Genomic DNA, 25,907 nt, shown 5'->3' with positions numbered 1-25,907 from the left:
GAAGGTCATTTGCTCACTGAGAGATGTGGGCAGGTTCCTTGAGTTCTGTCAACACTCAGTTACTGAGAGGATAAAACAAGACGTGTCTAGAACAAGAGACCTTGCATTGTGTTCATCTGTGGACCTCTTGTTGGAAGTTGGGGATGTTATTTATGCTTTCTCTGCATACAGAAAGAGATGTGAGGGGCTGGGCCGATTCAGGGACAGGCCAATGGCTCATGACAGCCGCCATTAAGGGGCAAGGGCGGGGGGTGGGGGTTGTAGAGAGAGAACTGCAGAGAGAACGTCAGGGACCAGACATGGGAGGCCTGTGTGCCGTGTTCATAACCATGGGCAGTGGAAATGCCAGATTTTAGAATGAGCACCTGGCTGCAGCATGGAGGATGGGCCGAAGAAAATGAGAAATGATGTAACGGAAGTGGAGGGGTTACCGGGAAGGGGCTCCAGATTATAGAGCAGAGAGGTGTCGCCAAGCCCAGGAACTGGCTTATAGAACTTTCTCCATTCTCATCCCATTTCCCTCCCCTGCCTTGATTTCCCTTCCTTTCTCTGGGCCTTCTGGAGTCAGGAAGTGCTGGACCAGGAGATGGAGGAAAGGACATTGTCCTGGGGAGCCTCACTCTACATTCTCAGCACAAGGTCCCTTCCTGGCGCTCCTGCCAACCACTAAAGAGGGTCCGTTACGTCCCTTTTACTCTTGGGTTTTTGTGGAGAGTGTACAAACCAGGTACACATTGAGTTTTTGTGTTGAGGGTTTTTAAAATATAAATGTATTGCTTTTTTCCTGTTGTTTTCTATCACACATCCAGAATCTTTCAGGAATGACCATCTATAAATTAAATTCCACTCTGAATACATCTACAGACCTATAAAAAGGGTAATTCACTTGCTGTTATTGTATTTGTTCATTACATACATTGATGGCCTATTAGATGCTACATCCCTGAAAATCAAGACAGAGAGGGGAAAAAAGGAGAAAGCATTTGAAAAGATGATATGTAAGACTTCTATGTTTTGGTTCATTTGTTTCCTTTTGTTGAATCAAAATTTAAACAACAACAACAAAAAAAAAAAAAAAGGAGGAAAGGTTTTATAGGGTTCTTTGAAACCTGAACATAAAAGGATTCAGAATTACTTTCTTGTTTTCTAAATTAGGTTACCTTTCTTTTGTCTTTTTGTCCTAGAGGAGATTAAAAAGAAAAAGAGAATTTATTTAGAAGAAAAAGAGGCTTAATTAGAAGACAAGCACTGAGGAAGCCGAGGCCAGGTGAAAGGGACCTCAGGCACCACACATGGAGATGGGAGCTGCTCCAGAACCTTCTGTGTCAGCATCTGGTTAGCGTGGGCAAGTCATTTCACTCATCTGGGCCCAAGTGTTCTCATCTGTAAAATTAGCAGGTTCAAGTAGAGGATAGGTATCCTCCCATGAAACCCTGTGCTCTGGGACTCAATGAAGCTATAACTCTGGGAAAGCAAAGAGCTACATCCAGGCACCACCCTCCACGCCACACCTGCAACCCACAGGCAGAGCTGGTCTGTGCTAGACCATTCCAGCTCCATTTTCTGCCTTAATAAACAAGAATTACTAACTCCCTCCAGAGATTCATGCCTCCATCTGTGGATCTTCTCATGAGACACTGTTTGCTACTAGCCTGTGTGGGGGGATGGCAGGAATTCAGAGCTTCGGTGGGAGGTGTCCACACCCATCATGACCATGCAGGAGGCAGCCCCTGGGAACTGAAGGCTGATGCATTTCATCAGGGAATCCAGAGCCTCTCCCTGAGTCCAGAGAATCAGGAGGAGGAAGTGCAGCCCAGGCAGATCCAAGGGACCTGAAGGAGGCCCAGAGGGAGCCAGCCAGGGCTACCTCCTGGCCTGGTATGAATCTACAGGCAGGTGTCACAGCTGTGTACAAAGAGAAACTCGGGTCGGAGCCAGGTGGACTGTCCTGAAACCGGGGAGCCATTCGAATCAGGAGTAAACAAAAATAGGAAGCTGTGGGGAAAAAAGAAAGACAGAGGAGGTGAGTTTCTTGCTCACTAGTTCGGATCCCACTCACAGGCTGCCAGCTTCACAAGGGAGGACCTTTTGTGTCCTGTCCACCTGTGTCTCCAGGCACAAGGCAATAACCAGCGCATAGTAGCTACTCAATAAATATATGACTTGAGGATGACACCAGGGTCCACTGCTCAATTTCAATTCAGTTCAGTAGAGGACTTAAGTCTGAGAGGATTTTGTTCCCAAGACCATGAGGCAGAGCCCTTCAGGAGTTGTCAAAGAGGCTAGAGGAGGGGAGGGGTCAGGTCCAGGATGGGTTGGGGGCTTAGGAAACATGGCTGCCATCCACTTAGATAGAGCAAGCACCATTGTAGCTCACAGAGGGACTTAGGACATCTGCCTAGACACATTTGGGAAACATGATCAGAAAAGATGGCATCTGTGCTGAGCCCAGCAGAACAGGGAGAATATTTTATTTTATTTTATTTTATTTTATTTATTTTATTTTATTTTATTTTATATTTATTTATTTATTGGCTGTGTTGGGTCTTCGTTGTTGTACATGGGGCTTCTGTAGTTGTGGAGAGTGGGAACTACTCTTCATTGCAGTGCACCAGCTTCTTATTGTGGTTCTCTTGTTGTGGAGCATGGGCTCTAGGCACACAGCCTTCAGTAGTTGCAGCACGTGGTCTCAGTAGTTATGGCTCACGGGCCTAGTTGCTCCATGCCATGTGTGGGATCTTCCCGGACCAGGGCTCGAACCCGTGTCCCCTGCATTGACAGGTGGATTCTTAACCACTGAGCCACCAGGGAAGCCCAGAACAGGGAGAATTTGATGATGTGGCAATGTTAGAAGGAGAAGAGACAGAGGGAGAAATGAATCGCATGTAGAGGAGACCACAGGAGCAAAGAGAATTTCATCAGGCTGTGTTTCAGCCTAGCCATAGGTTCGGTTTGCCTGGAACATAGGTTTGTAAAAACAAAACTGAAGCGTTGAAATGATGGCTGAGATAAAGTTGGCAGAGGATCTTTGAGGAGAAAGGGACTGATGTCAAGGAGACCAATAAGGATCTCTTGGGACCCAGGTGAAAGATGGAGGGGGCTTCAGTGAGCACAGGACCCTTAAGTTAATTCATCCTGCCACCAAGCTCTCCAAGCATGTGATATATGCACACCCCTCTTATGCCATGGTTTTTAGGACTTTGCCACAAGACTTTCAGCTGCTTATGAATCAGGACTCTTATTCCCCTCTGTTTAACGCAGGGACAGGAAAGTGGCCACGATATATCCAGTAATGATGTTTCAGGGAACATACCAACCAGTCCCAACCTCTGATTTTACACATGGCATAACCATAACTGGGTTATGGTTAAATAACATGGTTGAGATCACACAGTGAGGCAGTGAAATAGTTAGGGCCCCAACACTAACCCAAACCCTAAAGTCACAGGATCAAACTCTCCTTCCACTCCATCTGGCTGTCCCCACAATTATGGTCCAGGGTTGTAGCTATAAACTCCACAAATGGGAGACACTGGACAAGACAGACAGAAGGCTCTGAGCAGTGTCCCCGATGATGAAGCTGTTTCGGAATATAAGTTTGTCTTGTGTCTGGGTCATTTCCCTCCCTTTCTGCTGCACACGTACTGTCAGGGAAGGCAGGGACATCTCTGTCCTGGTGTGCTGTGATCTCCTGGTGTGCACAGACACAAGGAGATACAGGACCCTACTGGATCCCTATCTCTGAGGGGGCTTTGAAATTATGCCTTATCATCAACGTCTGTTTCCCAGCAAATGTAGCTTCCTGTGAGACATCTAGGCATGGGTTTATTGCAACAGTCCAGATAGGCTATCAGGCCACATCACATGGACAGCAGCACCCACTGTGTCTTCACTGGCAGCTCAAATTCCGCCATGACTCAGGTACAAGGAGGGAATGTCCCACAGTGGGGGCCATGGCAACCTGCCAGGACCGTCTCATGCTCAGGTCTCCTGCAGAAACCGACTCCATGCCTTGCTCAGTTCTAGAGGGATCGTCCAGGACAAGGAGTCTTCTGTGTGTACATCTTTCCCTGCTCCTCAGACACTGTGGCTTGGAGTGAAGCATCTGTTTTCTAAGGAGTCCGTTCAGTGAAGAGACAGGTTTTATGCCAAGATTTGTCTCAATGACTGGAGCCTTGAGTCTCTGTTTCTTCATCTGTAAAATAAGGATAACATGAGTATCTGATATGAAGCATTTGTTGTAAGGATTAAATGAGAAGTATATTGGGACTTCCCTGGTGGCACAGTGGTTAAGAATCCACGTGCCAATGCAGGGGACACGGGTTCTGTCCCTGGTCTGGGGGAAGATCCCACATGCCACAGAGCATTTAAGCCCGTGCACCACGACCACGGAGCCTGAGCTCTAGAGCCCTCCAGCCACAACTACTGAGCCCACATGCCACACTACTGAAGCCTGCACACCTAGAGCCTCTGCTTCGCAGCAAGGGAAGCCACTGAAATGAGAAGCCCGCGTACCACAATGAAGAGTAGTGCCCCCTTGCCGCAACTAGAGAAAGCCCGTGTGCAGCAACAAAGACCCAACACAACCAAAAAAAAATTAAATAAATAAGTAAATAAACCATTAAAAAAAAGTATATTAGTCAAGATTCTCCAGAGAAACAGATCAAAAGAATACATAAATAGTGAGAGAGTAGCACAGACATATATATACTACCAACTGTAAAACGGATAGCCAGTGGGAAGTTGTTGTATAACAAAGGGAGTTCAACTCGAGGATGGAAGATGCCTTAGAGGACTGGGACGGGGAGGGTGGGGGGGAGTCGAGGGAGGGAGGGAATACGGGAATATGTGTATAAAAACAGATGATTGAACTTGGTATACCCCCCAAAAAATAATAAATTAAAAAAAAAAGTTAAATTTCAAAAAAAAAAAAAGAATACATAAATACATATAGGGAGAGAGGTTTATTTTAATGAATTAGCCCACATGGTTATGGGGGCTGGCAAGTCTGAAATCTACAGGGCAGGGGGGTCAGCTGGAGACCCAGGTAAGAAGGGTGGATGTTGCAATCTTGAATCCAAATTCCACAGGACAGCAGACCGAGAAGCTCAGGCAGGGTTCCTGTGCTGTAGCCTTGAGGCAGAATTCCTTCTCCTTCAGGAAGGAAAACCTCAGTCTTTGCTCTTAAGGCCTTCAACTGGTTGGATGAAGCCCACCCACACTATGGCGTGTCACCTGTTTTACTCCAAGTCTACTGATTTAAATGTTAATCACATCTAAGAAATATCTTCTCAGCAACATGTAGATTGCTCTTTGACCAAACAACTGAGTATCATAGCCTAGCCAAGTTGACAGATAAAATTAACCATCACCGAGGCATGAGTAGGTGAGAGATAGCAATTAAAATATCTCATTGCGGTCAACTCATTAAGTGGATGTTCCTCTCAAATTCCTCTAGGAAGGTCATCAGTTCAAATCTTAAGGGCCCAGTCAAGCAATATAGAAGTGCAACATAGTATGGAATGAATGGGGAGGCTTCTTGAGCTTGAGAAAACCAGCCCTGTGTAAATATACTCAAATTCAAACTTAAAAAAAAAAAACCTGTGTGGCAAGAAGGCTGTGTACGTCCTTCAACTTATCTGGGTTCAGCAGTGCAAACATATAAAAGGTGTCCATCATCCAGGCTATGGTGTGTCAAATTCCCAAGAACCTGGGCTTTTCTCAGATGCTCAGGGAGAATGTCAAACATTTCCTAGGTTTAGAAGAAGCCAGGTACAGGAATACATAAGTTGAAGGAATTTTGCACATACCACCTATACCCTTCAAATGGAATGAACAAAATAGGTATCCATTGCTTGGAGAAGTTGTTCATGACGACTAATGTAGTGACAATTTTAAGGCAGTTAGAAGTACAGCATCCTGCTGCCAAAATAATTACAATGACCCCCCACATGCAAGAGCAGAAAACTGGAGAACCAGTTTGTTGTGGTATTTGCTGAGTCCTCTGGAATTAGCTGAAAAACTTTTGAAAATTGGCCTGACATTTTTAGGAATCATGGAAGGTTATAAAACAGGCGGCAGAAAGATTCTAGCTAATTTGGTTTGTAGATTTGTCAAACACCTTCTGAATGTGACCAACTACTGTCATCTCTACTCACACTTCCACACTGAGAGAGCAATATGTGCAGCACACAGACACTAAAGTGGCCTCCAATTACCTCCTCTCCTGGTACTCACGTCCCTCCCTGTGTGATCCATTCCCCCCACCCCCACTTGTAAGCGAGGACTCTAAACAACAGGCGATGGCAAAATTGATGAGACGTCATTTCTGTGATTACATTACATAAGATTGCAACTTTCCTCTCGTCTGCTTGGTTTGCATGTTTTGATAAAGCAAGTGGCTGTATTAGGGAGGCCATGGGGCAAGGAACTGAGGGCATCCTCCCACCAACAGACACCGAGGAAGTGATGTTCTAAGTCCAATAAGCCATAAGAAACTGAACTCTGTCAACAATCGCACGTGCTTAGGACCAGATAGATCCTTTCCCAGTTGAGCTTGAAGATGAGACCCCAGCTCTGGCTGACACTTTGATAGCAGCCTCAACAGAGACCATAAAACAGAGGACCCAAGGAGTTCCCTGGTGGTGCAGTGGTTAAGAATCCACCTGCCAATGCAGGGGACACAGGTTCGATCCCCAGTCCAGGAAGATCCCACATGCCACGGAACAACTAAGCCCCACGTGCCACAACTACTGAGCCCACCCGCCTGCCGCAACTACTGAAGCCCGAGCACCTAGAGCCCGTGATCCACACCAAAAGAAGCCACCACAATAAGGGCACATCGCAACAAAGAGTAACTCCCGTTCCCTGCAACTAGAGAAAGCCCACCTGCAGCAACAAAGACCCAATGCAGCCTAATTAATTAATTAATTTTAAAAAAGGGAAGACCCGGCAAAGTCATGCCCAGATTGCTGACCCACAAAAACTGTGAGACAATAACCCACGCTTTCAGCCTGGCTGAAATACTCTCATTATCAGTTGCCCTTCTCGGTGCTCCTGGTGGTCCACCTCTGCTATTCCTTAATTATCTGAGTAAGAATTGGGTCCTAGATAATAAAAATGACCAGTAGCATTCAATCCATATGTGGGGAAGTTATCATAACTCTGCCCTTCCACGTGTGTCAAATGAAGATGATGAGATAAGGTGACTCCTTGAGTTGGCAGAACCAGATTCAAATCCAGACCATGTACAAGCGTGTGCCCTTAACCTTTGTGTCCACACCACACTGCATTCTGTGGAGACTAGCATCTCTCCAACTTGCTTATCCACTCCTTCCTAGGGGACAACCTGCCCTCAGGATCATCCTGCCCTTGGCCCCATCCTTCCTTTCCTCTCTCCTCCCATTCTCCTTCTCTCCTGATGAACAACACAGCCAAGACCTATGTTGACCTTGGGACCTCAGACACTCTCTAAAGAGTCAGGATCCAATGTGATATTGTACTAGACTTTGGGGGTCTCCCCCTCTCAACCTGCTTTGGGAATTGTCTCGGTCGAATGGAGTTGCCTCAGCTGGGGCAGCCCACATCCACTAACTGGTTCACCCAGGAATACAAAGCCATGCCCCTCCCCACCCCACCAAACTTGGGACAGTGCTGAAGGGCCATCGTGCCAATCCCAGAACACCATACAGGTTTTCCCTGTGCCCAATCCTGCTTCTTTCCCTTCCCTTCACAAGGGTGGATCCCAAGATCTCACCCTAATGGACTCCCTGCACCATCATCTCCTTCTCAGAGTGTTTCCTCAAGAGCCTGATGCATGGCAGTTCCCCAGGAAATGGAGCATGGGGGGAGCAAAGAAATCCTACAGGGTTGGGGGCTGACTAGGACTGGCCTCATAGTGTTGTTGTGAACATTTGATCGATTAATGTGTGCGAACTGGCAAACAATGATCAGTAAATTGGAAATCTTATCTCAGTTTCGAGCCGTTGTTATTATCATGATAATTATAACGTTACGCATTATTGTTATTCATGATCCTGGAGTCAGCAATGCAGCTGCACAGACCCTTGAACGAGAATTATGGCTTAAGAGCAGTTTGTGTGATTTCTCAGAAATATGCAAGCTCAGTAGGACTGTATAGAATGAGAAGCTTCTGGAAAAAGCTGAACGTGATCTGAAAGTTTAATAGGAGCAGTGTAGTTTCACAACAGAAGAAATGGCTGGTGAGATGCACCCACCATATTGAGTGTACCTGGGAGTACAGGTAAAGGTGAGAAATTAGAGGGAAATGGCCGGGATAGCTGGGAGCAGGCATCTTTAACTCTCAAAATAGGTTGTCCCGCCTTTCTCGCCACCTCCCAGCTCACCACGTCATCGGCCTGGCAAATGCCTGAATGTCCTCATTCACAACTCTGTGGAAGCCTTTCTTGACTACCCCCTCACTTAAAGATATAACCTATTTCTTGGGACATTTGTAGAGACATGGATGTACCTAGAGACTGTCATACAGAGTGAAGTGAGTCAGAAAGAGAAAAACAAGTATCGTATATTAATACATACATGCAGAATCTAGAAAAATGGTACAAGTCAACTGGTTTGCAAGGCAGAACTAGAGACACAGATGTAGAGAACAAACATATGGACACCAAGTGGGGAAAGTGGGGGGGGGGGATTGAGGGGGAGTGAACTGGGAGATTGGGATTGCCATATATACATTACTAATAAGAAAAATAAAATCCAATTGTACGCTTTAAATATACGCATAAGAGAGAAAGGAAAGCAGAGAGCACCGAAAAGTTTAGAGCCAGAAGTGTTGGGTATATAGTTAAGAAGAGAAGTTGGCTGCTGTGAGGCGATGTGCTCTTTCTCAGTGGAGTAAGAGGTGATTGCAAGAACAATTAGTTGGCTCACCCACGGACACTCTGTGCCTCAGTTTCCCCACAAGCCTACGGCACTTCCCACTTTTCTGGGATGTGCTGAGTTCTCTGTGTAATAAATCAGCCTGTGTTGCTACCCTGGGGGCACTTGACCAGGATCAGAGATAAGCAACAGAGCAGTGGTTTAAAAGTGCTCATTGGATTTATTTTACCATGTGAGTGGGACAGACTGAACAGCCCACAGGAAGGACTGCTGATCTCAGATGTTTGAGTCTTGAAAATGGTGTGTATCTGTTTACACTGCTCAGTCAACAGAAGCGTCAGCCCCAGGCCCACAAATGCCATGGCCAACTTGGGAACGTTGACCATCTCCTTCTAAGGTCAGTTGTTAATTTAATACAAAGCAAACAATTTTGACCTATTATGATTGACGTTCTTGAATCATATTTTCTGCAATAGACTTGGTAATTCTTTCAACATGGTGCATTTAAAAAAAATGTGTGCCTAAAACCTGGAATCCTAAGGAATGATTTAAGGCAGAAAGACCTGGTGGAGAGAAAAGCTGTGGGGCAAGACAATTCAGTTTTCCTTGTGATTAGCAAACAAAACTCAATCTCAAATAACTGGGGAGGGAGGGGGAACAGGGAGGGAACCTCTTCTATTGCTAATCCTTCTAACTTTCTCTGCTCTTTTTATGTGTTTTAATAACAAATAAACTTAACTACTTACTGTCCAGGTAGATGGCTATTAACTTGCCAGCTCTGTTAATGGTTTTCTTAAACAATCCATTACAGGAAGAACAGTAACACCTCCCCACCCTCCTCCATACTCCCTACCCCACACCACCACCCATTCTCTCCCCAGTTCCTTATCTGATCTCAGAGGGGCCTGGCCCTGAGCACACAGTGTGGCCGCCCCTGCAGTGCAGGTAACGCACACCTGGCAGGAGACCAGAGACCTGGTGCGGAGCACTGACTGGGGCATCAACCAGCCCGGTTACCTTGAACCAAATCCCCTCCACTCTCAGGGTCCCCAGCTCCTCATCTGTAGTAGGAAGCTGAGTGGGATGCCTGCCCATTTACTACTGAAGGTTACTGTCAAGATGAAACAGAAAAAGAGCTTGAGTTAAACTCTCTTCCTAAAGATAACAAACCAGAAGCAGATTCTCTGGAGAGGTCAGAGGAAGCTCCCAGGCTATTGGCTTCTTGAGGAACCCAGGAAGCGGTTGAGGAAATTCCCAGAGTCCCACCCATCCTCCTAAGATTGAACTGGTTAAAGCCATGTCAGCAAACGTTATATTGGCTGTAAGAGCACAGAAATGCTGCCCACATCTCAGAGATAAGATGAAACTGAGGGCCTGCTTCTCAGTGCAGGGACAGGTCAGAACCTTGTTGGTGTCAGAGAGACCTAAGGGACCCTACACAACTGAGTGTTTCGTTCACTATTGTGTGTGACCCCATTGGGCAGGGCATTTATCTGTTCGTTATCAGTGCATCATTTCATATCTTAAAAACATTCTGGAGATCACACCTGAAGTCAGCTAGTCCCTGTGATGGGAGAGAAAAAATTCCCAGTATATGTCTCTACTGGCAAAATCCCCTACAGAAGGGAACATGAACACGTGAACAGGCATGTACAAGGCAATATGATAAAAACATAATTGCCTATTTACATGTTTATGGCCTGTCTCCCAGCAACAATAAAAGATCCACAAGGTAGGCTTCGCGTGTCTTCATTAATGACTGTATACAGCCTGGCACAAAATAGATCCGATATCTACTTGTTGAGTTAATGAATGAATGGATTCATGAACAAATGAATGAATGTGAAACAGAGACATACCAAAAATACTAAGAGGGTTCAAAGAGGAAGCAGCACTGAAGACCTCATGGGGAACTAATATTTGAACTAAACCTTAAAGAGTGGAAAATATTTTACCAGATCCAATGGAAGCAAAAGAAAAATCGATGATCTCGGAGCATACAAAAATATCACCCAGAGAGGAGACAATGTGGGGGCCTGGCAGAGGGAGAGGGTGGCAGGAAATGAGAACACAAACAGCAGAAATTGTATTCAAGGCCACTGGGATCTTGGTTATTGTGGTAAAGAGTGTGGACTCTGTCCTGCAGAAAGGGAGGCGTGGTGAGGATTTTCAAGCAGGAAGGTGACTTGATAATATCCTGCTAATTAGAAAGAAGGTTGTTCTTACTGCACTTTGGTGGGTGGATTGGAGCCCAGGAGGCTAGGGGGCCAACACCTGAGTCCAGGCTGGAGAGGATAAAAGTAGAATACAACTGGATATCGCTTATGGGAGTGGAGAGAGAGGATGGTCGGGAATCGATTGTTAGGACCTGGTAACAAATTGTGGAGATGGTGATGATGGAGGGGAGAGGAAACAGAAGACTCAAGGTGAGTGCCCAGACTGCTGGTTTAAAAGCTATGTGACTGGGACAAAGTGAGAGAGCAGCATTGACATATACACGCTACCAAATATAAAGTGGATGGCTAGCGGGAAGCTTCTGCACAGCACAGGGAGATCAGCTCCGTGCTTTGTGACAACCCAGAGGGGTGGAATAGGGACGGTGGGAGGGGAGCTCAAGAAGGAGTAGATATGAGGATATATGTGTAAATACAGCTGATTCACTTTGTTGTACAGCAGAAACTAACACAACATTGTAAAGCAGTTATACTCCAATAAAGATGAAAAAATTTATAAAAATAAAAGCTATATGAGCAATGGAGCTGTTCACTAGGAAAAGACCCTGGGTCTGCTGGAGGACGACCAGTTAGAAAGGTCCCCCAAATAGTTAGATGTTCATGTCTAGAACTTAGAAATGAAGTGGGAATGCAGATATAGATTTATGAATTGAGATTTAACCCAGATAAATGAAAAAACAATAAAATAAAATATGTGAAATAATACAATGATGAAATAATTGTGTAATCATGGAATAACAAAAAAAACAAAAAGAAAAACAACGGAATAATGCCATCATCTTTCTTTTTTTTAATTTATTAATTTTTGGCTGCGTTGGGTCTTCATTGCTGAGTGTGGTCTTTCTCTAGTTGCAGTGAACAGGTGCTACTCTTTCCTTGTGTTGTGCAGGCTTCTCATCGTGGTGGCTTCTCTTGTTGAGGAGTATGGGCCCTAGGTGAGTAGGCTTCAGTAGTTGCAGCGCGAGGGCTCAGTAGTTGTGGCTCACAGGCTTAGTTGCTCCATGGCATGTGAGATCTTCCCGGACCAGGGCTCAGACCTGTGTCCCCTGCATTGGTAGGCGGATTCTTAACCACTGCACCACCAGGGAAGTCCCAACCATCATCTTTCTAACTGATCAATTTACACAGTGACAAAACATATCCAAACAACTCACTAACATTTTTATTTATCATGTTGCAGTCGACAGGCTACACATGAAATCTTAGATGGAGATAGAGTCTCAATTCATCTTCTGGCATTTCCTGGAGTCCTTGGTTCACGTGCACAGCCATGCACGTCCACTGCGGGTCAGGCACTGACCCAGGTCCTGGGCATGCAGAGTCCTGCAGTTCCTGCTCTCACGGAGATGGCAGTTTTGCAGCTTAGCAGACGAGAACACAAGCTACACGTTAAACCAAAGGACAGCAAAAGCTCAAGACAAATGCTGTGAAGGGGTCTGTCTCAGAGAGGAAGGAAGGTTTCTGTAAGGAAGTAACATATGAGCTGAACTCAGAAGCATGAGTTAGAAGCAGGAGAAGAAGGAAGACAACAGGTGTTTGAGAAAGAGGGGCCAGTCCCTGGAAGAGCCCAGGGGGAGGGAGGGGAGAAAGTCTAAGGACCCTACCGAGTGTAAAATAGATAGCTAGTGGGAAGCTGCTGCAGAGCACAGGCAGATCAACTCCATGCTTTGTGAGGACCCAAAGGGGTGGGATGGGGACGGTGAGGGTAGCTCAAGAGGGAGGGGATATGGGAATATATGTATACATATAGCTGAATCACTTTGTGGTACAGCAGAAACTAACACAATACTGTAAAACAATTATACTCCAATAAAGGTGAAAAAAAAAATTTTTTAAAGTCTAAGGACCAAGAAGAAGCAGGTGTGAACCAAGGGAGAGAAACGGGGGGGGGCACACAGGTCAGAGGATCTACCCAAGTTGAATGCCAAGGAGCATTCATGGAGGAAAGAATCATCTGTAAATGTCTGATAAAGCTCACGAAATGTCAGCAAAATAAATGAAAATATACTAAATTTGGCTAATGAGATGAACTATGGATGGTTTATGATAGAGAATGCCTTACTGAATTTGAACAAATTAACTCAATTTAAAATAAGTTAATCTCTTCATAGAAAATACCATCACATAGTGCCTAAATTATACAAGAGTTCAATACATATTATTTGAATCCAAGTTGCTATTCCTAAATCATCTGCCTCCCTACATCAGATGATGTTTGCTAGTTTTGGCCCAATTAACACAGGAAAGCATCTAGGACATTCCTTAGCCCATAGGCACTGTCCTTGTTTGACAGCCTCCTCTTAACCATGTGGCACAGGTGTGATGCTCTTCATTGTACAGAGCAATGTCACGGACATTCAGAGAGCTTAAGGAGGTGTTCTACCACCTTGACGCTGCTGATGTGGGAGAGCCCACGTCCTCATCCTTATCTATCCTACAATATCATCCCTTGTAAAATAAAGCTCTTACATTAAAAAAAAAAAATTAAGTAATTGGATTACTTTAGACTCAGATTTTGCTTAACCCCAGTGGAAATGCAAAGAGAGATTTGGAATTATGTACAAGATGTTAATTACTTACATCTGACTGGGTGGTTGTTTCTGTGAATGAATGCACTTAATTAATTTTTTCCCCTCTTGGCTTGCTATTTCCTGACTATAATCTATTTTCTTTCATCACAGGGGCAATAGAAAAACAGCAAAAGATGGATCCAGTGATTTGAAATTCGAGAACTTCGCTCTGCTAAACAATAGGTCAGGATATTTACTTATTTGTTAATAGAGTAGCAAAAATTTTGATGCTGTGGCAAATTACCTGACCAGCGCGCGCACACACACACACACACACACACAATGTTAATGGGGTAGAATTATATTGCAGTCATTGCTCTTAGAGGTTACACAGCGACCAAGGTCCAGAATAAGAAGGGACTTGATGCGTGTTGAACATGCACATATGTGATGCAGGTATAGGTTATGGGGAAGGGATGGAGTGGGAGGTTGAGCTTAGCAGATGTAAGCTATTATATAGATAATGGATAGACAACAAGTTCCTGCTATATAGCACAGGGAACTATAGTCAATAACCTATGATAAACCATAATGGAAAAGAATATGAAAAAGAATGTGTAGGGACGTCCTAGGTGGTGCAGTGGTTAAGAATCTGCCTGCCAATGCAGGGGACACGGGTTCAATCCCTGGTCCCAGAAGATCCCACATACCTCGGAGCAACTAAGCCTGTGCACCACAACTACTGAGCCTGCACGCTAGAGCCCGTGAGCCACAGCTATTGAGCCCATGTGCCACAACTATGGAAGCCCAGGTGCCTAGAGCCCATGCTCTGCAACAAGAGAAGCCACCGCAATGAGAAGCCCGTGCACCACAACAAAGAGTAGTTCCCACTCACCACAGCTAGAGAAACCCCATGCACAGCAATGAAGACCCAATGCAGCCAAAAAATAACTAATTAATTAATTAATTTTAAAAAAAAGAATGTGTATATATGTATAACTGAATCACTTTTCTGTACAGCAGAAATTAACACAACACTGTAAATCAACTATCCTTCAATTAAAAAAAATCAATGATCAGATAGATGCAAGGATAAACAGCAAATAAAAAAATTTTTTAAATTTTTTAAAAAGATGCTCTCAGGTGTCCACAGCATCTCAGACGAGGGCTATTTCCACCACCCACCTAGTTCTCTAAACAGCCCAAGAGACAGCCATTGAGGAGGGAAGCTGGCATCCTGCAGCTGCTGGGTGATTTAAGTGATGAATCACAGAAAGATCAGGCCACGAGTTCACTGCCAGGTCTCAGAAGCGAAGAGACCAGAGGAAGCTATGTGCCCATTTGGTTTCTTTTCTTTGTCCTTCAATTGAGCAAAACATTTACTGAGTAATTGTGGCATTAAGACTCGCACAGGCTCTTGAAATTGCAGAGTTGAGAGGCAATGTCCTATCTCCAAGGGGCTCGCAACCAAGTCTTAAAGCTCAGAAGGAAAGCTGCTTGATGAAATGACTGACAAGGGACCGATCATGAAGCCAGCTCCAGCTCTGCTGGTCTGACCCTAGGCAACATTGCAATGTTCAGAGGGGTTTTAGGCCTCCCTGTGCCCAGCCAGAATCCCCTCGCCAAGCTCTGTGGGAGCCATCCCTGTGCCTAGAGGTACCCAAGGGTATCCGCGTACTATACCAATCCCTGCATCCCAGTGAATTTCAATTCAAGTCAATCACCAAACATCCGTTCAGTTCCTACTAAGTGCCAGGCACCAGAAGCAATTTTGGCATGCTAAAATGTGTTTGAAGAAATATTTTCCCTAAGCAGAGTGAATGCATGTCTGTAAAACAGAATACTTGAAATATTTTCAAGATAGCATTAAGCAAAGGAAAATTTGTGGCTGTTCTCAGACCTCTTCAATGTTTACACTAAACACATTTGAATAATGCATTTTAAGTCGGTTTTTCTTATTTCTTGACAATAGCAAGAGATCGGAGATGGAAGGGTTAGAAGTCTTCCTTCAAATGGAGATGGTTGCAACAATTACATACATCAAAGTAATATTTACCGTTACATTTGGAAAAAAAAGAGAGAGAGAGAGCAGTGCTTTTTTGTCGAAGAAAATTATTTCAGGATGTGTCATAGCATGCTCAAGATATATTAAAAAGAGCAACAGACGATGTTTCTGCAACCTGTTCCAAACCATTTATAAACCCAAATTAAAAAGAAAAAAATTCCTATATACATACAAATCTCTGTACACTGCATATTTCATAATGAAAGTGTTATATGAATATAAATTAGTATCTGAGATCTATAAATCAAATCCACATGTCTGAAAACTACATATTTGGATCTACAATCATACTTTCACACCTATTAAACTGATGTTTTCATCCTCCACACAAATTATAATTATTAGCGTGGGATGATGATGAAGTAGGGACAGGGCTGCAGGTGGGCAGGGCTGTGGAGCAGAACAGGTCTACCGGCACCGGACTGACCTCTCAGCTGACCTGCTAGCTAGCTGGGTGACCTCACTCAGACAAGCCCATCACCATCTCCATGCTTTGCGTATTTTAGAAATGGTATTTGAAAAACAAGAGTAGACTGCATTCCTTGGTGGTCCAGTGGTTAAGACTCTGTGCTTTCACTGCTGAGGACCCGAGTTCAGTCCCTGGTCTGGGAACTAAGATCCCTCAGCACAGTCGGAAAAAAAGAAACGAAAACAAAAAATCAAGAGTAGACTGTTTTGCCCACCATCCATCCCCTGGACCTAAAGCAGTTCCTGTGTTTGGGGAATAAATGCATGACCTCTGTAGCATGCCTGGAACATAGTAGGTTCTCATTAAATAACAAGGGCTAACAGTTGCCAAGGGCTCACCACAGGCTAGGTGCTGTTTTAAGAGCTTAATAGGCAGAGAAAGACAAGTATCATATGATATCACTTATATGTGGAATCTAAAAAATGGTACAAATGAACCTCTTTACAAAACAGAAATTGAGTCACATATGTAGAAAACAAACTTATAGGGGAAGTGGGGGCGGGGATAAACTGGGAGATTGAGATTGACATATACACACTACTATACATAAAATAGATAACTAACAAGGACCTACTGTGTAACACAGGGAACTCTACTGCATACTCTGTAATGGCTCATATGGGAATAGAATCTAAAAAAGAGTGGATACGTGTATATGTATAATTGACACACTTTGCTGTACAGCAGAGACTAAGACAACACTGTAAACCAACTATACTCCAATAAAAATAATAGGAAAAAAAGAGCTTAATAGGAAGTGTCCCACTGCAGCCTAGTGATCACATTCTTACTAGGTTTCCTTTTATAGGAGAGAAGAATGCAGGCTAGAGAGGGTAAATAACTTCTCCGAGGCTGAAGAGCTGCATGTTGTATATAGTTAACAGTGGACATAATTATTAGTACTAATCTCTGAAACGACCCCTGTGTTCCACGTCACTGCCCTCACTACTGCCACCTCTCACTTAGGTGTAGAGGTCAACTCTGGTGACAGGTGCAAAAGGGCTGTCCTCCCCTATCCACTCCCAAATTCAAACATTCACGGACCTCCTGGTAACATACAAAGTAAAATACGAAGCTCGGTACTGGGGTTTCACCCAGATGATACAGCCCAGGAGACTATCCAAGAAAAGCACAGGATCCCATGCACATCCCTTACCCCCCACCTGTCAACAATATTGAGACGAAAGTTTCCTAAACACCCCATGGAATCTACCTGGCTAAATCCCCAACATCTATTCTGTGCCCTGTCCCCATGTGGGCAGAAACAGAAATACCCTGAATGATGTTTTCCAGTCAAGTCCACACTTAAATCAATAGTTGTGTGCCTAACCATTCATGTATCATACCAGAACCCATAAGAGGAACTGTGGCATTTAATCCTCACAATCATTCTCTGAAGCAGGTGTTTGTATTCAGTATTCCCATTTACAGATGAGGAAAGAGAGCCCGAGAGAGGTGACGTGTCTTGGTCACAGTCACAGAGCTGGTAACTGGTAGCAGCTGGATTTGGATTCAGAGTCTGACTTCAATTCGAGGTTCTTTTCTGGGTTCTAAGTTGCCACGTGTGAATTTTGTTTCCAAATTCTATGAGTCTCAAATCTGCCCACGTCAAGACTCTCTACTATGAAGAAGGGGCACACACGTTAAACTCCTGAGAAGAGCCTCCACGTCCTTAGCTACGAAGCCTCCTTAGAGCTGGTCCCTGAGCCAGCGGCATCAGCATCAACTGGGAGCTGCTTAGAGATGCAGGTTCTCAGGCCCTGCCTACTGAGTCAGCAAGCACCTGGCTTTTAAACAAGCCCTCCCAGTGACTATGATGCCCATTCAAGTTTGAGGACCTTGGCATCAAGCATCATTATCAAGAGGGCAAGCTTTGGAGCTGGAGCAAGAGGCCTCTGGGCTCAGCCCTTGCTCCGCCCCTCCCCACTATGTAAACGGGATGGAGTCAAGGAGATATAAGATAGGGACCTACCTGATGCAAGATAGTGGGAGGGAGATGGGAGACAATGCTGTCCCCACCCGTGAGAGATCACTGTGTTGGGGACCAGGAAAATCAAAGATGAGGAAGGCACAGCACCTGCCACCAAGATGCTCAGCCTCTGGTGGGGACAAACATTAAAAGGCACATATAATAGATCACAAGATATCGTGCCACGCGCATATGGGGACAGAAGCAGACTCAGGTCCTATGAGAGCTCGGTGGGGACGCTAAGGATCAGGAGGCAGAGGGCTTCCCCAAGTCCACTTTCCAGCGGGCAGCAAAGCCAAGGTTCACACTCCAAGTGCAAGTCTCTTTTTCTTTCCTCATTCCTGATGGGGCTGTTCCTAACAGTCGTTCACACTTCCCACATTCAGACTCTTCCCAATTCACCACCTTATGGACTACTTATTTTTCTTCTGTCACTAATACCTGCAGCAATAGTTAACTGCAGGGGACAAGGTGCAGGTGGCTGTCATTTCTCAGGTCCCAGGAGGCCAGTCCTCAAGGAGACGTCCTCCCTGTTCTTTTCCATGCACAGGGAGGCCCCCTGCTGGCCCTCCTGGCCAGGCGCACCTGGGGTCACAGCTCGGGTCCAGCGGCCCTCAGCTGCTTGTCTATCCGACTTCTCTGGTTTTGCCCCACCTGTTCTCCAGCTTCCCTGGGCATCTGCTCCCTCTGGACCCCCACACTGTGCAGAAAGTGTCCTCCCAAAAGATCTTGCAAGCTGAGAGCTTTACGAAGGGTGCCAAGTGTTTTCAGAGGATGCATGGAATAGTGTGGTGTCCCACCATCTTTCTGTGCTTGTCCACAAGGAGCTCCTACGTAGGGGATGCTCAATAAACATTGCTGAAGAGAAGGGAGGAAGAGGGAGGGAAGAAGGAAGAATAAAGTCAGGACCCAGGAGGACACACCAGGATGCTGTGAGTTTATACTATTCCCAGTGCCTGGCATAGACGGGATCCTGAAACTGATGATAAAAGAAACTTTCAACAGAGGGATAAGAATGGAAGAAGAGGGAGAAGACAGAACAAGCAGGGGAGGGACAGAGAGAGAGTGGATGGGATGGTAGACTCAGGAGCTGCTCTGCCCACTGCAGCTGAAGTCGAACAGCAGAGCATCCTTCTCTGCTCCACTCACTCATCTGCTGACTAACCATGAAACTGCCAAATAATTTTCTTTTCATCTTTCAATATCTGTCAGGCACACAGACAGCTTATACAAGAGGGATTAGAGCTTACCAGACATGCTTCCTGTCCTCCAAAAACTTAAAATCTAGTTTAGGAAAGAAAAAACCCAAGTAAAATTTAATATAAAATGTATATAAGAAATTAATAACGATACACTTTTTTTTACCTGTACTACGTATGCTATTAGAGCCCCAGGTGCTGCCGTAGGAGCTCAGAGGAGAGAAGGCCCAGGAGCCCTGGCAGGGGGGATGCTGAGGGGGTGGGAGTGGGGCTGGGCCTCCCCCGGACAAGAGCATCACGGCGGGTATCAGCTTTTTATAGTTCACAGCTATGCCAAACACTATCAATGTTTTCCTTGGGATCGCTTCAGGGAGTTGCATCCTCCCAAACTTTTTTTGTAAAAACAAAATAGAAAAGAGGAGCTTCTTAGAACTAGTCAAGGAGATCTTTCACCAAAAAAATGAATCCATAACCCTCTTACACTACTGGTGGGAATGTAAATTGGTACAGCCACTATGGAGAAGAGTACGGAGGTTCCTTTAAAAACTAAAAATAGAACTACCATATGGTCCAGCAATCCCACTCCTGGGCATATATCCAGAAAGACGAAAACTCTGATTCAGAAAGGTACATGCGGACTTCCTGGGTGGCGCAGTGGTTAAGAATCTGCCTGCCAATGCAGGGGACACGGGTTTGAGCCCTGCTCTGGGAAGATTCCACATGCCACGGAGCAACGAAGCCTGTGCGCCACAACTATTAAGCCTGTGCTCTAGAGCTCATGAACCACAACTATTGAGTCCATGTGCTGCAACTATTGAAGCCAACGCACCTAGGGCCCGTGCTCCACCACAAGAGAAGCCACTCCAATGAGCAGCCTGTGCACCACAATGAAGAGTAGCCCCCTATTGCAGCAACTAGAGAAAGCCCGTGTGCGGCAATGAAGACCCAACGCAGCCAATAAATAAATAAAATAAATAAATTTGAAAAAATATATATTAAAAAAAAAAGATACATACACCCAATGTTCATTGCAGCGCTGTTTACAATAGCCAAGACATAGAAGCAACCCAAGTGTCTGTCAACAGATGAATGGATAAAGAAAATGTGGTACATCTGTACAATGGAATATTACTCAGCCATAAAAAAGAATGAAATAATGTCATTTTCAGAAACTTGGATGGACCTAGAGGTTATCATACTAAGTGAAGTAAGTCAGACAGAGAAAGACAAATATATGATATCACTTGTACATGGAATCTAAAAAAAAGGTAAAATGAACTTATAGAACAGAAATAGACACACAGACATAGAAAACAAACTTATGGTTACCAAAGGGAAGTGGGGGGGAGGGATAAATTGGGAATTTGGGATTAGCAGATACAAACTACTATATATAAAATAGATAAACAACAGAACCTACTGTATAGCACAGAGAACTATATTCAATATCTTATAGTAACCTGTAATGGAAAAGAATCTGAAAGAGAATATGTATAACTGAATCACTTTGCTGTGTACCTGAATCACTGTACATCACCTATACTGCAATTTAAAAAAGATTTCCATCACCCCCCCAAAAAAAGAATGAACCCACTATTCACTTATTAAATATGAGTCTTGATCTGAGTCCAGCTTGGTGTGACTTTCATCTGCTTCAAAGAAGTGAGGAGTTGGGAGATGTTCTCCGATGTTGAATCTATAGTGAAAATGAGGAACCTCTTCCCGGGGGAGATTTGTGTGGGAGGTTTGCGAAACCATGGAACAGGTTCCTAATGTGCTGGGCACTGCTCAAGCCTTGCTGGGGGAGAATGAGTCTGTGTATAGACCCGGACTGGGGCTGCGGTGCAGCTCGAGGCTGTCTTACTCTAGGGATGCCCTCGTAGCTGCACTTCCCTGCACCTGTGCGTCTTGCCTTCATCCACTCATCCATTCTCTCCCTCGTGCTCATTCAACAGCACGTTTTTGTGTACAAAGCATGTTCCAGGCACTACGTTAGATACCTGGTCTCCCTTTTAGGAGCTGAGGGGCCTAGTGTAGGAGGTTTGAGACACGGAGTTATACTCTGCTCTGGTGATACACGTGTGGGTTCCACCAGGCAGGTGCCAGGTGATCAGAGGAGGGCTTTGGTGGCCACGTGGGGAGGAAGAAAAACACCCACTGTCGAGGCCTGTCACTACCTCTTACTGAGACTGTCACATCCCAGTCCTTCCCTCTCCACTCCATCATATGAGCTCCTGAATCACCTTGCTGAGATGTGGCCCTAAGCATCCTTCATCCTCTGCCTTGCAAAGCTCCATGACACCTGGAGATCAACACAGTCCTTCCAGCTTATCCCTCAGGTTCCCTACTCCCCAAACTCCCTGTGCATTTCCACACCTTAGTTCTTACCGCTCCCTGATGCAAACCCTCCCCCTCCCTCAGAGAGGTGGAGAGAAGAGGGTGGGCCCAGCCATGAGACAGGCGGTGGGAAACATGACACCATCAACTCCCCCATGAGGTTCACCTGGGCCTCAGTCAATCCATCTGCAGAATGAAAAGGTCAGTTTGTGGTCCCATCCGGCACTAACATCCCATCATACCCCTAAAACTAAGATAAAGCTACTGTCCAACAAGAACTGCCAAGAAGTTTGGGTGCAATGACTTCTGCAAAGTTCCCGACATGGTGCAGACGGATGCTCAAAGAGTGGGAAGAAGGGAATGAAGTTAGAAACTTTATCTCCATCTCCATGTATTTCTGGTTTATATTAAAAATGAGTTTATTGACTCTTAAAAAGATCAATCATCTTCCCCAAAATGGGAGAATTTTATTCTAAAGTAGTCTTTTCATTTCAGGGGCAGAGCTTAAAGTGAGGCATGGCGCTGAGCCAGTTACCCTTGGAGGGTTGGGAGAGGGGGATGAAATCACCTCGACCAATTCCCAAGGGGTTTGCTGCCACATTCTGGACAAGCAGCAGGTGCTTGGGGAGATCCGGGGGGGGCCCGTGCACGCCAGACTCGAGGGGCTGATGAGGAATTAGTCTCCATACCAGAAGCCTGACCCTGGAGACAGGACCAAGTCCCGTCTCTATGGGACCGGAATAACACACCATCCAAACTCTGCTCCCATGGATAAGAGAACGGGAGTGAACCCTGCCCACTCCATCAGATCCTGTTCTCCCAGGCAGCAAGGGTGGGGGGAGTTTAATTTAGTACTCTTTCAAAATTAAAAACTATTAAACCTTTTAAATTATTAAGAAGTTATTAAAAATTCAAAATAATTCAGAAATTAAACATCTTCATTTGTAATGAGCCTTAAATATTGAAAACCAGAACCCTCTGGAGGCCAGCTTTGTTCATTTCATACTCCGTGAACTGCCCTGCCCACCACATGGACACTTGCACGCCCAAGCAGAAATAGGGAGGGAGACCTGCTTCACTCAGGCCCAGATGTGGAAAGGAGTGGTGGGTGGGGGGAGGGGAGCGGGAGGGCAGAAGTGTGGCTGCCAAGCTACACACCATCCAGCTGCGGCCTGTTCACACGTGGCTGTGTTATGGATGCTGTTGACGAAAGGAAGCCGGGGAGCATCCTTGTGATTCCCTGGCAAGAGGCAGCTTGCTAACACATGGGCCTTGCTTGAGCACAGAGAGAACACATCAAATCTCCAGCAAGTTTGTGAGCCGCATCTTTCATTAAATCACCCTGGGCTGTCAGGCTGCAAAGAGTGTTAACACAGGAGCCTTTTCAGAGCTCTTGTCGACTGCTGGTGTCAAGACATTGTCCACAATCCAACCAGACATGACCGTGAAGTCCAGGATGCCTCCCCAGGCTCTCCTTCCAGCCTCCCTCCCCCACTTTCGGGCTCAGCTGGCATAACAACATCGTTCCCTGCTTTGCGGCTGCTTCCTCTGCTAATTCACTTGGCTTGCATTGACGCACAGAGGGCCCTGGGGTGCACAGTCCCTGAGGATATGACATATGAATAAGCACAGTCACTTTGGGGCCCCAGCAAGAGGAGTCAGCAGATTAACTGCTTCCAGATAGGCTTACGATTGGGAGGAAGCTTCCAGATGCAGGGAGCTCAGTGGGCTAAGTTGTCACGTCAGCTGGTAAATAATAAGGCCAATCTTGGTGCTGCCGGTTGCTTGATATGCCGCTTTGGACATGTCACTTCTCTCTTCTAAGCTTTAGTTGCATCTGCAAATTGGAAAAAGCCCGCCGGCCGGAACTGAGCCTGGACAAGCTGTGGACAAGCATTTTTCCCTTCCGATCCACTCTTTTTAGTTGTCCAACGACCTCAGTTTCCAAGAATCTGAAACTCGGAACCACAAATTGGACATTATCTCCAACATGCTTTCAATGTTAATTGTCTTTGATTCTAAAAATTGGATGAGGGAAAAAAAAATAAAATGAAATGAAATAAATAAAATAAAATAAAGTAAAATGAAATGAACTGAACTGAAATGAAATAAAATAAAATAAAATAAAATAAAATAAAATGTTTGGTGAGGCCAAGGTCAGAAGGACAAAATCCTGATTTAAAACCTAAAGTGTATACGTGTCAATCCCAAACTCCCAATCTATCCCTCCTCTCCACTCTTCCCCACTGGTCACCATAAGTTCGTTCTCTAAGTCTGTGAGTCTGTCTCTTTGTTGTAAATAAGTTCATTTGTATCATTTTTTTTAGATTCCACATATAGCGATGTACATGTGCACACTGCTGTATTTAAAATAGAGAACCAACAAGGACCTACAGTATAGAACAGGGAAATCTGCTCAATATTCTGTAATAACCTAAATTGAAAAAGAATTTGAAAAAGAATAGATACGTGTATATGTATAACTGAATCACTTTGCTGTACACCTGAAACTAACACAACATTGTTAATCAATGATACTCCAGTATAAAATTAAAAATTAAGAAAACAAAAAACAAACAAAAAACAAATGATCTCAGATCATCCAATGGAAAAGCACAGGCATTGTGACAGGGCTGGCATGCTGAAGGAAATGACAATGACTTTGAAATGACATAGACTAAGGTCAAGTGGTAGAAGCAGATTGAGAACTCAGTCCATGTTTAATCTTTAACATGATTCTGTTAAACATCAGTGGATTGAAAAATAAACCCTGGATGTATTGATGTGTCGTGATAAAATGTGACAAAGCAAAAACAAACAAACCAAAAAAACCCTGAAGCTCCTCCTAGGATCCCAGGAAGAGGGTGCCTCGTATTCAAAGTCACTGGGCTCAGTGCACTGGTCTGCGCTGATGTGCTGCCTTTGGTCCACAGCCTGGCCTGGCCTGCCTACGTCAAGCTCCCTGTACACAGTCGCAGTAACATATCATTTCCATGTCACATGTCAGGAGCTGCGAGTCTGGGGAGCCTTTTGAGGCTTTAATCAAAGACCAAGATGTCAGGGAAGAGGCCATGTGTGGAACGTGTCAAGAGAGAGCTCTCAGGCCCCAGATAAACGATCTGCTCCTTCCTGGCTGATTTACTGTTAATCTCTGCAGGATCTCAGGCAACTTGAAAGAATGCCAAGAGCTAACCACAAAGCATCCCAGACGGCAGCTGCACAGTCCCTCCAAAGCATGACTTGCCATTGCCTGCAGGCAAGGGCCCGGGGAGGCAGCGACGATCTGAGGGTCCCACAGGCTGGTGGCGATTCCCTTGCTTTCAGTGGGATGGGACAAGTCGGGGAGCCCTCTGAATCTGCAAACTGGGGACAGGGATAGCTACCCAACTGAATCATTTTGAGTATTAACGTGGTGAGCAGAGGGCAACTGGCTGAGCTGGAAGTGGGACTTGTGGGCTGTGATCTCCTGGTGACTCTCACCTCCCAGCTTAACTATTCTGTGCCCGGTGTCCCAGCCACCAACCAGGCCTCATAAATATTTACCCCCGGCATGTGTTGCGATGCTCAATTAATTGCTCCTGTGACGCACTTTGAGAGCCTTGGAGGATAGGTGCATGCAAGGGCCAGGGATTATTAAAGGCACAAACAAGCAAGCTCACAGAAGCCACCTCCTTCAGAGCTTTCCATTGCCCCAGGGCTTTTCAGATCATCTCCCGAAATCTAGGGAAAAGGTGCTTTCAAAAGCACACTGTCCTAAATATCGTATATTAACGCATATATGCGGAATATAGAAAAATGGTACAGATTAACCGGTTTGCAAGGCAGAAATAGAGACACAGATGTAGAGAACAAACATATAGACACCAAATGGGGAAAGCGGGGCGGGGCGGGGAGGGAAGGGATTGGGAGATTGGGATTGCCATATATACATGACTAATAAGAAAAAAAATCAAACTTACACTTTAAATATATGCAGTTTATTGTATGTCAATTATCTCAATAAAAGTTCTAAAAAAAAAAAAAAGTACACTGTCCAAGGGGAGATGTGGCAACCAGGAAAAGACTTTATTGGTCTTTCCAGATAACTAAACCACCGAAGAAATACAAATGGCCCCAAACCATTTGAAATAAATAAATAAATAAATAATTCCATCTCACCAGTAATCAAGGAAGTGAAACAGATAAAATAAGGAATCAAGTAGCAAGTAGGAAAAGTTGTCTTAAATGATCGTGGATTGATGGTGGTAAGATATGGCACGATGGTC

At 45.0% G+C, this 25,907-nt stretch overlaps 1 protein-coding gene across 1 annotated transcript in view; it reads left to right on the top strand.

The window, feature by feature from the left end:
• Nucleotides 1-25,907, top strand: part of CLNK (cytokine dependent hematopoietic cell linker) — a 156,149-nt gene that overhangs the window by 35,167 nt on the left and 95,075 nt on the right. Inside the window, exon 3 of the mRNA XM_057704653.1 lies at nucleotides 13,775-13,846. Coding sequence (XP_057560636.1) covers nucleotides 13,775-13,846 — 72 coding nt within the window. The remainder of the gene's footprint in view (nucleotides 1-13,774; nucleotides 13,847-25,907) is intronic.

The sequence above is a fragment of the Hippopotamus amphibius genome, chromosome 13, assembly GCF_030028045.1.
Source record: "Hippopotamus amphibius kiboko isolate mHipAmp2 chromosome 13, mHipAmp2.hap2, whole genome shotgun sequence".
NCBI lineage: Eukaryota > Metazoa > Chordata > Mammalia > Artiodactyla > Hippopotamidae > Hippopotamus > Hippopotamus amphibius.
Note: the sequence above shows the minus strand (reverse complement) of the source record. Positions and strands in the feature narration are given on the sequence as shown.